The following is a 14,940-nucleotide window of genomic DNA, read 5'->3' on the forward strand; positions in this document are numbered from 1 at the left end:
CAAACTAACCTTGCCACCCTCTTTATCATCCAAAGGGACTATGATCTGGAGTTTATGGCCACCCCAAGAGATGCCTAGATGCCCATAACATTCTGTCGAGCACCTTGTGTGCATGGCCAGTTTTGGCTTGGTTTTTAGTTTGCATTGTGGGCTTGATCCCCTGACCAAACCAGCATGTCTCAGGGCTCTACACTAGTCTATAGCTCCACACTGTTATACCCCATGTGGATTGGAACCCTCTATCACGCGTTGTCATTACGTCGAGCACCTGGCGTGCATGCTCTGGGCGCGGCCAGAGCGCGCGTTTTGCACGTGCGTGCACCCAGGCCACCGCTTCCCGCCCCTGGCCCTTGCTCGCCTGCAGAGCCACGCCCGTCCTCGTCCACACACCAGAGCGCTCCAAGCTTCCGCCTGGCGCCCTACAGCGCCGCCGACAGAGCCCCTTGGCGGCACGCCGGCGTCGGCAGTAGACCCCTGCCATGGACGGCGCCGCCCGAGCCACAGCCGCTCGCCAGCTCGCCTCTAGAGCAGTCCAAACTTATCCGCGAGCTCGTCCACTAGCGCCCGTCGCCGCCACGACGTCCTGCAGGCTACAGAACGGCGGTTCGCCGGCGTCCTTATCCACGGCCGCGGGAACCGACCTCAACCGCTATAAAAGGGACCCCGAGCTCCTCCAAACCCCCAGGCAACCACAGGCCATACCTCTGATGCCCCCATAGCCGGCAATCGATGGGGAGAGGCCGTCTTCCCCATCTTCGGTCAGCTCGGCCGCCGCCACGCTCCGGTGCCGTGCGCCGCGAGCAGAGCCCACCTAGCCCAGCCAACACCACCGTCCGACCCCCCTCGATCTTGCGGAGCTACCCAGCACCTCAGCCTCGATCGGGAACCACCGGAGCCCAAACCCCCAATTGCTCCCGAAACGCCGTCCGCCGCGAAGCTCGCCGCCGGCGACTCCCTGCGTCCTCGCCAGCCTTTCGACCACGCGGAGGACCGCCCTGGACTGGCGGATCCATCCCTGCCCTCGGGGCCCTGTGGGGAGCCGCCGTTCGCCGGAGTCGATCGCCGGAGCCCCGCCTCTGTTCGGCCAGAGGAGGAAGGAGGCGGGGGAACGACTGGTCAAACCTGACCAGTGGACCCAAGGGACCCACTTTCAGTGACCCACGAGCCGGTCCACGCTGGATTAAGTGGAGGCGTAAAGCCCGAAGTACGTGTCCCCCTCTCGAAAGCGTATTTCGTCCGAAACGTTTTCTTTTCTGTTTTATTTTAAAAACAGATTTTGACTAAATTTTGACTGGCTATAACTTTTTAAATATAAGTCCAATTGACTTGATTCTTTTTCTGTTGTTTCTCAAATTCTGTCTAGTTTATTTTCATATTTATTTGAAAATTTTCCAAACAACTTTTTTGTACTGTTTTTAAACTATGCGTTAATTTGAATATTTTCAAAAATAGGATTTTGAAGAAGAAGGCAACATTCAAAAAGTGCACCCCCACTTGCATACACTTGAAGGCAAGCATTCTGAACCCTGGCATAATATTTTTGTGTGTTGTTTGATACGGTTACAACACCACCTTGACATGGAGCATTCGTTATTTTATGTGACGATACAATCATACGCATGAGTGCATAATGAAGATTCTTTGCTGTTTGAAATGGATATGCTTGTGATAGTAATCATCTTCGTATGCCTTTCATGCCTACCTGAAGGAAGCCGGGAAAGTCTCTATCTTGGGTAGACACGAGCTTGTCTCTAGTTCCTCGTCAAGACGGTTGTGTCCGGTATGGCATGATGAGGTATGATGAGTGGTGATTCTGTCTGTTGGTTGAAACACATTTACTATGCTAATCATGTAGGGAATACTTAAACCTCCTGAGTCGGCCGTAGATCGAGTCTTGTTCCAGTAACCCCCATACTTGTTTCGTACTACCACTTGTCCCTGCCATAGGTAGGGTACGGTTCAGTAAGTTGTCAACCCCTTACCTAGCACACACCGTACAGAGAGGCCATGGTGGAAGATACCGGAGGCCTCCGGTAGGCATGCCACCTGGTCCGGGGGCATGGGTGTTTCGGTTGTAGCCGAAGGGGTAGCTCCCCTAGTTTGCGCGCGGTATAAATTTTGTGATCCCATGCTAAGTCGAGGTTGTAGCCTCCCCACTTAGAGTTTCGCTTAACGGGTATCGTGAGTGATTCCAGACACCGGTAAGTTAGGCTGGTGCGTGTGGTTAGGTGTGTTTTCAATTAAAAGACCGTAGACGGAATTAGTCCCGATGGACTAAAGAAATCCGTTACCCGTGGGTAAAGAGTACACCCTCTGCAGAGATTATACATCTATTCGAATAGCCGTGTCCATGGTTAAGGACTACAGTCTGGGATGGGTCAAGTGTCGGTCTTAGTGTCGGTCTTCGGAGGAAAAACTGCTAAACCAGAACATCGATTATGACCTGTGACATATGAGGATTATGATTATTATTATTGTGGACTAACCATTTACATTATTTGAATTATTGAGTATCCCTGGGACGGTTCTACCTCCTGGATACTCACTGCGATTATTCTCTTATAAGCCCTTTATGTGGTGTCGCTCAGACGCCCGACTGTCATGGGCGGAGCCAGGATTTAGGTATGGGGGGCCAAGCCAAATTGGCAAAAAAAAATCATGCAATGCAAAAAAAAAGTTCCATTGTACTCCCTCCGTAAACTAATATAAGAGCATTTAGAATACTAAAATAGTGATCTAAACGCTCTTATATTAGTTTACAGAGGGAGTACTATAGTAATGTTCTGTTCAACACTATTAAAACGTAGCTAAATTTATATTAGTTTAAATTTGCCTTTACAACTGCCAATAAGATTAAAATGTAAATAATTTCATCAGAAGATAACATAGTTGCTAGGTAATTCTCATCAATGTATATTATCATGTACTCCCTCTGTAAACTAATATAAAGCAAATCATCTCCTACTGCACTTGGATTAGTAACTTCCATGTTACCCTTATTAACAATTTCAATAGGTCGAGATCTCGAATTAACGTACGAAAAAATCGAATTAATTTCTATAGTGTGTAGCCACGTTTTTCTCTTCATTACCACATCGTAGATCAGACAATCAAAGGAAATTAAAAATGAATTGTAGATCACACAATCGAACGTGCAATTTCTTTTTTTTTTCGCGAATACGCAAGCTGCGTATCTTTGTATTGATAGAAGGAGAGTACAAGCATGGGATTACAACGCTTACAATGCCATGTGCGCACTAGGCATGGTGAACAAGCGAAGGAGCACAACAGATAGGGGTGTGCTCAGCCCCACGGCTAGAAACTAGAGACTACGCGCCGGGGATAATGCTTTGCAGTCCGGTAGCGCCCGCCTTGGCCCATAGACGCGCCTCGTCCTTGATGGTGTCGGATGTGAAGGTAATCGATGGCGTCGCTCCGTCAAAGATACAGGCATTTCGTTGCTTCCAAATCCACCAGGCTGAGAGGATGATGAGGGAGGCTAGGCCCTTGCGCATGGAAGTGGGCGCGAGGTCGAGAGAGGATTGCCACCACAATTGGAATGGCGTGTCGTGGTCCGGGAGGCTAATGGGCACGCGGGCCCAGCTGAGGATCTCGTGCCAAACTTGGCGAGAGAAAGAGCATCCGGCAAGAAGGTGGTGCATGGTCTCATCCTCCTGGTCACACAAGACGCAGGCGTCGTTGTGGGGCAATCCGCGGCGAGCCAGGCGCTCCGCGGTCCAGCAACGGTTTTGCATGGCCAGCCACAGGAAGAATTTGACGCGGAGAGGAGTCCAAGGCCAACGTGCAATTTCAACAAATATAAAATGAGAATTCAGAGGGACTAGTAGATACGATAGTGCTAACCTTTAACCTTGGAACTGAACCGCTAGAGAATTCACAGAGTGTATCTGTAGGATGATTTGCCTGCCACGCAGCTGGTGTCCCCTGATTTAATTGACACCGCGAGCACGAAGGGCAAGGCGGCCTCTGGCAGCGTTAATGACCTAGGTCACACGTTAATCATGTTGGAGCGTTTTTTTAAGGAAACGGGCGCAGTACTAGAGAGCGGAGGAGGCAGGCCATGACCATGCGTGGGCTTTTTTATGGGCCTTTTTCTTTTCAGATTTTATACTCTCCGTTGGAGTGGAGAGTTAAGGGGGGCCAAGTACGTATATTCATCCAGTCTGGTCGCTAATTACTCATAGCTTCCTTAGTATTTGTCGATCGTTAGGGGGGCCAGGCCCCTGCTCGCCCCCCGTCTCCGCCACTGCCGACTGCGGCATGCTTGGTATTTAAATTACTTATAAGCCCTTTATGTGGTGTCGTTCAGACGCCCGACTGTGGTATGCTTGTTATTTAAATTACTTATAAGCCTTTTATGTGGTGTCGCTCAGACGTCCGACTGTGGCATGCTTGTTATTTAAATTATTTATAAGCCCTTTATGTGGTGTCACACAGACGCCCGACTGTGGCATGCTTGTTATTTCTATTATTTATAAGCCCTTTATGTGGTGTCGCATAGACGCCCGACTGTGGCATGCTTGTTATTTCTTTTGTTTATAAGCTTTTTTGTGGTGTCGCTCAGACGCCCGACTGAGGCATGATTTATCTTATTATCCTTTCGAGGCATCGCTTCAAACACCCGATCGGTGCATTCTTTTTCTACTCCCATATTGCATATTCGTGTTATATATGAATAACCTGCTTGCGTGCATCATGGATTTTTATTTCGTGACTGACGTTGTGATCATAGAATATTTCAGAGCATGATCATCATTTGTTATATTATACCTGTGTTCATAATATTTGCGAGTACATTCAAAAGTACTCACTGGCTTGTCCCTGGCTATTGTCTTGGCCATATTTCTTGCGTGGAGAGGAGCGTTGCGACGACAGCCCCGGAACCCATGCAAAAGGTGATAGCAGCTTCGCGAAGATAGGAGTTATCCTGGTCAGCTGTTCCTGTGGGAAATGGAGTCCCATAGACGCAGATGAACCACAAACCGCTTCCGCCATCAGCCACTAGAAACCAATTGTTGTACTCGTAGGCCACAATGGTCTTGCACTACATATTTTGTATTTTGCTTGGAATTTCTATATCAAGTTGGTGCCTCATCAGCTAACAGTAATCCTGGGGCTGGTGAGCACAAGGGCCATTTTCTGGAAAATTGATATCCCGAAAATCCGGTCCTGACAGATAACTTGCGCGCTCTCTGATGAACGGCGCCGGCAGCTCGCCGGCGGCCAGGTCGCCGGCCAAGCGAAAGGAGACGGCTCGGCCGCCGCGCTCCTCGTCGAGAAGGCGGGTTCTCTAGTCGGGCGACTGGCTAGGTGGAGGAGCTCCTTGCCGACCGCTGCCGCTTCTCCTAGCCATGGCGCGCGGCTGGCGGCGACCCTTGCTCCTCGGCGCGCTCCTGCCCATGGCGCGCGGCTCAAGATGGCCCGAGCCCTTGGCCACGGCGCGGCTGGCGGCGGCCTTTGCTCCTGGCCATGGCGCGCGGCTCGCGACGGCCCGAGTCCCTAGCCATGGCGCGGATCCGTGCTCCTGCGCTACGGCTCCTCCTCCATGCAGCGTTCGTTCCCGCGGTCGAGCTTGTCTCGGAGCGCAACGGATGGTGGAGGTGGCCATCGGTGGGTGGTTGTCGTCGGGAGGGGGAGAGGAAGAAGAAAGAGACATGATAAGAGAAAAGAAGATAAGAGGAAGAAGAGGCAACTTACATGTGGGTCCCACTGGTAAGTTAACGGTCAAACAAACGAATTGTTTAGGAGTGGGCCCGGCCTGTCATAAAACGGTTTAAATTACTAACTACGAGTGGTTAGGGTTTTTTGAAACAGCCAGCCCCTGACTTGGTAGTTATCAGCGAAAAATTAAAAACCAATAGTTTTCCGGAACCCTAGCCTGTAAAGTAGTAGTTTTATGCTATTTACTCAGATATAGGAGATCCATTCCCGTTTATATGGTTTGTTCGGTTTATGTATGATGGAGACTATCTATACACCCGAACACAAACAACTAGCGATGGAAACATTAAAACAAACACTATAAACCGAATAAACTAAGAATACATGTTAGCTCAATTCAGCTCGTTTCTTTGATTTTCAGTGTAAAAGTGCTCACCTCTAACTGTAATAGCTTGAAAAAAGTGCTCACCTCCTTGTTGTGGCAAAGCACGCATCACCCTTTAGTTATGTATATAATGGATGCATTGTAAGAATCACATCCCTCTAGGATGCAAAATTGCAAGAAGCGCAACTCAACAAATTAATGTTGGTTGCAAAGCTGTAGCATTTGCTTTTGGAAACCAAGCAACAAGGAAAATGAAGGTACCCAAATATCTCATAGTGAAAAGCTACAGTGAAACTACATATCAGACACAATAAGCTGCGGGACAATAGCGCCTGCTCGCACTAGCCACATAGCTGTCACCTAGCGATTGGGTGCGAGAAGAAAACAGAATCAAGGCAGCGAGGGGCTTGGGGACAGACCCGCAGCCACTTCTGGATCGCCCGGTTGTCGCTGATCGTGTCTCCGAGCTCACCAAGCCGCGCGCACAGCCCTGTCAGCCGCATCGCCGGATCATCAGTTGACTCACCAGGCTTGTGACGGAGTTGATCGAATTCGCCGCGAAGAGTCTGTGCCTTGGTGTTGCGGACGCGCTCGGAGCCCGCGCGCATAGCGCGGATCGCCTTCCACAGCTGCTGGGAGGTCTTGTGTTTCCACAACATGGGCAGCATCTCTGGCGGCACCGGTCGTTATGGTACCTAAACTCGTCGTCGAGGTCTTCAGCTCCCTCGATCGCGCGCCACATGCCTCTCGCCTGCATCCTACCTCCATGAGGAGGCTCCACTCCGTGTAGTTCGTGCGGGTCAACGACGGCACGTTGGAGGGACCTGACACGACCGGCGCGTACTGCCTCGCCACCGCTAGCTCGCGCCCATGGCCAGCTGCGGATTTTGGCAAGCCCTTTCCGCCGTTGTCGTCGACGTTCCCCGCCTTCTGCTTGCCGCCGTCACCTGCCATCACAGGGATCTAACCAGACGGCTCGGATGCCACTTGTTAGAACTAGCGCTCGAGCTCGCAAGAGAGACAATGGTGTTTTTGTGCCGCGTTCAACTTCTCGGCTTTTCTCCTCTGTATTCCTTCTTATTAGTGGTTACAGAGACCAACAGAAAAACAAAAAAACGAGCCAGTCCGGGTCGTGAGCACCACCATCCCAGCGCGCCCCGCGCGTCGCCCGCGATGCGGCCATGACCATCTACCTCGTGCCATCCCACGATCAGGTCAGGGCCGCTGATAACGCTAACAACCTACGTCCGAGTCGCAGCTCGGATTATTCCCGCCAACTGAAGAAAAATGACGAAACTGAAAGTGTTCATCCTACACCTACGACTGACGAAACTGAAAGTGTTCATCAGCTGCTGTTTAACTGACACATACAAGCTCGCGGCTTCGGCCGAGAACCAAGATAACCAGCCACCCACAAGCTCTGTAAGAGACCCCGGAGCTCGCAGCATTTGGGATGTGATTTGGAAAACCAAAGTGGCGGAGAAGATACAGATTTTTGGCTGGAGTATCTACAAAAAAGAACAAATGTAGGAGGACGATTGTTCATGATGCTATCTATAATATTTGTGGCAATGGCGAGGAGGACGAAAATCATGCTGTGGTGGCCTGCACTAAGAGCAAAGCACTGAGATATGCCATGCGAAAACAAATTTTGGTGTACTGGAGTGGATTGGCTGCAGCACCTGCTGAGTACGGAATCTGAGGAATCTCGCAGGAAAATATTTCTGCTGTTATGGCAGTGTGTATGGGGATGGCAGAGAATCAATTGCGCAATCAGTGGCATTTCTGACGAGGTACGGGAAAGAACTAACTGAAGCTGAAGCAGACAGCGTCAGGAATGGGGTGATAGATGGGGAGGTGCGTACACGCAGCGGGAATCCTAAGAACATGCGGTGGACGTGCCCGGAGATGGGAGTGGTTAAATTAAATACGGATGCATCTTTCATTGTTGAATCGGGCCGGACGTGGACAGTTGCAGTGGCCAGAGAACTAATCGCTTCTGAACTAAGCGTGAAGTTGTCTCACACTATTTCTGTAGAGCTTTGTTGCATCTGCTTTTTCTTTATTCCGTGTGTTTGATGAAATGCAGTCATGCAAGTCGTTTGAGCGAGTACCTTCATAATTCATCAATTCAAGTTGGTTCATACACATCACATGTGATTCTCATGCTGACCGGTTCATTAGATTATGAATTTCGTCTATGTTATTGCTGATCTTAGATAATTACTTTCTAAGTTTATCTCAAAACTAAAACATGTCCACAGGCCTAACTCGTCGTTGCAGTCAAGTCCAATTGCTGATGGTCTAGGGCTGCCAGCCAAGGGCTCGAGAGAAGGCATAGTGGCGGCCGGTCCTCCCCCTCTCTGGAGCCCTCACCGTGATGAAGCTGTGAGACGAGGGGGAACACGCATGGTGTCATTCGCGCTCCTGGCAGTGGCGGATCCAGGAATTTAGAATTGGGTGTTCAAATTTCTTTTTCACACTAACAGAGGAGCCAATTTGTTCACAGCAATACAAATTGGTCAGTAGCAACAACATCTGTAAGCAGAAGCAAGCAACTGAAACAGATGAGTCAATTCTGGATCGGCCTTAACAGAGGAGCCAATTCATTCACAGCAACAGCAATACAGATTAAGGAAATTACAAAATAGATAAGAAAATTACAACTCGACCATACGCTTTGTCATAGCTTGAAAGCGAGAAATGACAACATCATCCTTCACTTCAAAAAAGAATTCCCTCTCAATAAATGTAACCAAGCAATCATTCAAGAGTTGATTCCCCATTTTATTCCGTAGCTTGTTTTTCACATAAGTCATTGAAGAGAACACTCTCTCAACACTAGCTGTTGCTACTGGTAGGATTAGAACCAATTTGAGAAGCTTGTAAACAAGGTTATAAGTGACACTCTTGTTTGTCTCGACAAGCATAATAGAAAGGTCGACTATGTTTTTGACCTTTCTAAACCTCTCATCTCTACGCATATCAGTAATGAAGTGTGTAAGTTGATAAGGAATATGCATCAGATCTTCCTCCGTGAAATCCAAAGGATAAAGATGCGCAAGCTTAACCAAGTTTTCCTTATCATAAGCAGCAAAAGAATTTACCGGACTGAATGATCCCATGTAATCAAGTAATTCAGTGTTTACCTCATCAAATCTATCTCCAAGCTCTCGAAGTTGCCTATCAATAAGACCCAAAAACATCTCAACATGGAAGCGATGGAGATTCGTGAGATTTTTGTAGAATCTTGAGGGTCTTCCAGGTGGCTTGTACTTACCACCCATTTGAGGAACTTTGACTTTATGCTTGACACAATAAGAAGTGACCTCTTCAAGGAAAGTTTCCCATCCACCATCATCTCTCAACAATTGCAATCGAATCTTTGTCAAATGAATGAGTTCAACAGCATTAACAATGTCTTGATCTTTCTTTTGCAAAGCACGACTTAAGTCATTGGTGTGCCCAAATATGGTTTGCAACAAGTGTGCCATGAAAACAAAGTCAAATGACTCAAAATATGTCAACATAGTTTCAGCAAGCATAGCCTCATTGCTTTGAGTTGGGTCTCTTACTAACTTGTTAAGAACTAGCCGGATTGAAGGATACATGCGAAGAATATGCATAATAGTTTTATGGTGAGATCCCCAACGAGTGTCACCCGGCCTACTCAAACCCATCTCTTGATTCATGCCTTTACCAGTTTCAATTTCCTCCAATTCCAATGCTTTAATGATCCATTCAGCTTGAGCCACACGAAGCATTCTAATCTTCTTACAAGACATCCCAAGAACATTCAATAGATTAGCAAGTTGTTGAAAGAACAAAACACAATCACGGTTCTCCTTAGCAACAGCAACTAGAGATAACTGAAGTTGATGAGCAAAACAATGCACATAATAGGCAGAAGGGGACTCATCCATAATTAGTTTCTTTAGACCATTGACATGACCCTTCATGTTGCTAGCACCATCGTACACTTGCCCACGTACTCTAGAGAAGGTCAAACCATGTTCCATAAGCAAACTCTCAATTGCTGTTTTGAGTGTCAAAGATGTGGTGTTTGCAACATGTAAAATACCAAGAAACCTCTCAACCACCCTTCCGATTTTATCAACATAACGCAGACAAAGAGCCAATTGTTCTTGTAGATACACATCACTTGATTCATCGGCAAGTATTGAGAAACAACTATCACCTAGCTCTTCCATCATAAGCCTAGTAGTTTCTTTGGCACAAGAGTTGATGAGGTCTGTTTGTATTTCATGAGCTATCATTTTGTTGTTCTTTGGAGCATTCTTAAGAACCACCTTATTCACTTCTTCAAAATTCTCTGCTAGCCAATGTAGAAGCTCAAGGAAATTACCTTTATTAAGTGAAACTTCTCTTTCATCATGTCCACGAAAAGCTAACCCTTAACCCAAAAGAAACCTCAGGCATTTAAGAGAATATGTCAAGCGAGCTATATATAGAACCTTGTCTTGTTTGGTGGTTGAAGAAAATGACTCTACGATTGTTGTTTTGGGTGCAATGAAGAAATTGTATTTCTCTTGTGCTTTGTTGTGTGCACTATTGATCCAACCAACATGTTTCCCAAAACTAGCCTTGTGATTCCAATTTCTAAATCCTCCATTCACAAAGCAATCCCCACCAACATGTGAATTATCCTTGAAAAGACAACATACAAAGCAGAAAGCAGCATCTAGTTCTTTACTATACTCAAGCCATTTATAAGACTTGAACCATTTAGCTACAAATCGACGTATACCTACAACAGGGTGTTGTGGAAAAGCATACTTTTTTGGTCGACAAGCCCCTTTTGCAATGTATCCTCTTCTAATCCTGTTCTGGTCATTAACATCATAATCTGCAATAGCAATCCTCTTCCCAGGATCAGGTTCAAGCAGCTGAACATCGTAAACTGCATCTTCAGTGTCATTCTCTTCCTCTATATTTTCAGATTCTTCGCTTGCTTCGTGCTCAATCTCAGGTTCTGCAATTGGACTTGTGTTCGTGGCACCAACAATCTGTAGCTGCTGCTGATTTTGAACTGAAGGGGAGCTCATAGTGCTATGAAGTTGATTCGATGGGGAAGTGTTCTGCACCTGCACTTGCTGCTCAACCTGAACATGTTCTGCAATTGGACTTGTGTTCACTAGAGCCCCTGCACATGCTCTAGATTTCTTCCCAGCTCTACTCCACAAAGTTTTCAAATCAATGGCGATGCTCTTCCTCTTGAGTTTTGAATTCTGTACTGCCTACAATTCAAATACAATTCCTTTGTTATTTTTATGCTAATAAATCAACAGATCCTAACTCCTTTGAATGACATCTATAGCTACTTCTCATTGAATCAAATAGAAACTACACATTCAGTTCGGATTTCACAATGAATCAAATCAAAGAATGAAATTTCAGAGTTGGAACTTGGAACTTGAAAGGGGATTCACCTTAGGCTTAGAGATTGAGGTTGTTGGAGCAAACTGCTGCACTGGAGGTACACTCCCCTCCGCGGCATCAACAACTGTGGCGGCCGGCGGTGCCGGCGGCGTGACCCACTGTCTCTGTGGCTGTGATGCGGCGCCGTGCCCCGCACTGGGACTGGGTACTAGCTCCTGCTCCTCACCGGCGGCGGCCGCGTCGGCGATGGCCCTGGTGAACTCATGCGCCGGCGGCTGGCTGTGGCTCGCCATGCCCTCGCGCCGCCGCTCCTGTCTCTGTTCGTGGGAATTGGGGAAGGAAGCGGCTGGCCGGGTGCGTGTCCAGGCTCTCGTGCGCAGTCAGGTAATACCTAATGGCCTAATGGGCTGCTCGCCTGCTGCCAAAGTGCACGTATTGGGCCCATGTAGGATCGTATTTCTATACTCTGCCATATATGCCTATATGTAAAAAAATATTTGCATAAATTTTCGGGTGTTCATCTGAACACCCTTGACCCATGGTGGATCCGCCCCTGGCTCCTGGTCGTGCCCTGAGGTTAGTTTTCTGCCTTATGTAAATTTATTTGTGTTTCTACATTGTCTCAAAATTGTGCTTCGGGAGTTGTAATGACTAGATTGTTTCTCTAGGTGCTTGCTGATAAAGTTTATGATGGTATGGCTGCGAGAAAAGTCCATATTACAACCCTCAACTAACCATGTGGCTTAAGATACCCCCCTCAACTTCCAAATCGGTTATCCCATGCCCTTAACTTACCACCTAGTTCAAAATTCAACACCCTCCACCCCCCCCCCCCCCGGTTTTGACTGCATTGACCGGCATTGACTATGTTGACTACTGACTGGACAATGCCACATCAGCTTTGGCAGTCCTCTTTTACTCAAAACTAGTAGAATGCCGGTGCGTTGTCACACGCTCTTGAAATAGGTTGCAAGAGTTATATGTTAAATTCCACTGTACAAACAATATAACACGGACCCAATTATTTAATAATTGAAGTCCATTTTTGCAATGTAAATTGATATCATAGAAAAAATAATGACATGTCCATGTAACAAACTGAGCGATGTTCCAACTAAACATCTATTACAAAACTATTAATATCTAGATGATGCGCTTAAGAAATTCTTTCACAATTTCAGGAAAGCTTCCTTTAGCTTCATTCCCACAATGTTTTAGCAAGTATAACAAAAACTGCTTCCTCTACTCATATCCATCCTGCACAAACAATACATATAGTTAGTATGAAAATTTCAAGCCGAAGGTCTTAAAACATGTAACGGACAATGCTCACCGCACAAACCGGCTTGACCAATTCTTTACCGTTCCACCAGAGTATAAAATGAAAAACAAAATAGCCAGACACATTCCTACAAAACTTTAAATTAATAATATAAAGAATATAGTGATAACAAAAATAAATGTGTTTGTTATGAATTCATTACCCGTCTATACTCGTTGGAATACCGAACGGAAATAAACGTTGCCATTTAGATATATCGGAATTTCAACCAGGCAGCTTTATTTTGAGTGCTTCTTTGAAATCCCTTGCAAATTTTTTTAATTTCAATGCATGCCTCAATTTTTTATCCTATGACAATTGTGATGTTTGAATAGGATCCATAATATATAGACGAGGTGCCTCTTTATCGATGATGTACAAGATGTATCGACTGATGGATGCATAGGGAAGATAAATCTACAAGTGGAGCTATTAGAAACAACAATAAACCATGATAACAATGGACAAAATACTTTACTTACCATGTTGCACGATGAGATGTCGTTCTCCATCCCAGACCAGCTATCAAATAATGTTGCCAACGTCTGGATAGTTTCCTTCTCACCAAGCTTCTGACCTCGTGTTGACTCTAGCATCATGGACTAAGTAAAAAAAGAAATATTGTTTCAACATGTTGATACTAATGACACATAGAATCAAGAGTTACGATAACTTACACAAAATCTTAGATCCATGTAGTGTATAGGAGGGTCTGTCACTAGTAGAAAAAGGGCCTTTTGTCCCGGTTCTAGAGGGCCTTTAGTCCCGGTTCTGGAACCGGGACTAAAGGGTCGTTACTAAAGGTCCCCCTATTAACCCTCAGGAGTTTAGCTTGAGCATGAAATCACACATTTCACTGTTTGAGTTTGAAACTATTGTTCTAAAAAAAATAATTATTTACTAACACTAATATTTCTTGAATAAGTAGTTTGACCATTGTTTGACCACAGTTTGATCAGATTTGACCAAAATTCAAACAAACTGAAATAATTATTTAGTAACACTAATATTCTTGAATAATTATTTAGTAACACTAATACTTCTTGAATAAGTAGTTTGACCAGATTTAATGAAAATTAAAAAAATTGTAATTTGAGCATAACTTTTTTTCCTTTTGGAATTGAGGATTCTAAAAATTTGCAAACAGGCCGTAGGCGGTCAAATCGGATGCGGATTTTCGTGCTGAACATTTTGATACATTATACTTTTTTTCTGACATCGTATACAAAAGTTATAGCCGTTTTACATTTTCCCTACACTTTTTGCAAAACATGTCCAAATTTAAGTTTTTAAATTTTCCTAACTAGTAGATGCGGTAACATAACTACATCTCGAAGGATTTTAACTTTTGAAGTTTTTATCATTTACTTTTGCTTTTTACAAAACTGAAAAGGCGATACAGGAGGGGGGTAGGATTTGAAAATTGCACCATTAGTACCGGTTCGTGGCACGAACCGGTACTAAAGGTCTCAACCCCATTAGTACCGGCACTAATGGGCATCGCACCCTTTAGTACCGGTTCGTGGCACCAACCGGGACTAAAGGTCCCATTTGAACCGGGAGTAATGCCTGTACGGTGCCCTCGCCGCTCGAACCGGGATTAATGCTCACATTAGTCCCGGTTCGTAATGCATCCGGTATTAATGCTCTTTTCTAGCTGAACCAAAGCCCCTTTTTCTACTAGTGTGTGAACAATACTCCCTCGTCACATGCCAGTATATGCACGGCGGTGTTGAAGCAATCATTGTCCATAGGCTGCTCCATGTTAAGTATGCACTGAAGTTTCTTACGACTTAAGCCCATTGGATCGGGTGTCGAGCTCCGGACCCATATCTTCCTAAAAATTGGATGGTAAGAAGAATAATAATGTACATCCGCACATTAAATATTGATACATGATACTTACTTCAAACACCCGGCATCATCGATAGTGATTGGGGCAGGACGTTTGTCTTTGACTACGTCAGGTGGATTCTCCAGGATCTCGAGATCAGAATTAGCTATAGTTTCTTCATCGTCAGTTTGATGGTATATGGGACCTCTTTTAGCTTATTCAGCTTTGAATCGAGCAAAATGACAGCTAATTTTTATCGAAAATGTTTCATATCCTCCTACAAAAAATATATATAATAATTGATATAATATTTTGAGA

At 45.7% G+C, this 14,940-nt stretch overlaps 1 protein-coding gene across 1 annotated transcript; it reads right to left on the reverse strand.

Moving 5' to 3' along the window:
- Positions 1-8,703: 8,703 nt before the first annotated feature.
- LOC141021489 (uncharacterized) lies at positions 8,704-12,013 on the reverse strand. Its single transcript, XM_073497354.1, has one exon. It carries the CDS (start codon positions 10,342-10,344, stop codon positions 8,728-8,730), a length of 1,617 nt encoding a protein of 538 aa, XP_073353455.1. The 5' UTR covers positions 10,345-12,013; the 3' UTR covers positions 8,704-8,727.
- Between the last annotated feature and the right edge of the window lie 2,927 nt (positions 12,014-14,940).

The sequence above is a fragment of the Aegilops tauschii genome, chromosome 1 (assembly GCF_002575655.3).
Source record: "Aegilops tauschii subsp. strangulata cultivar AL8/78 chromosome 1, Aet v6.0, whole genome shotgun sequence".
NCBI lineage: Eukaryota > Viridiplantae > Streptophyta > Magnoliopsida > Poales > Poaceae > Aegilops > Aegilops tauschii.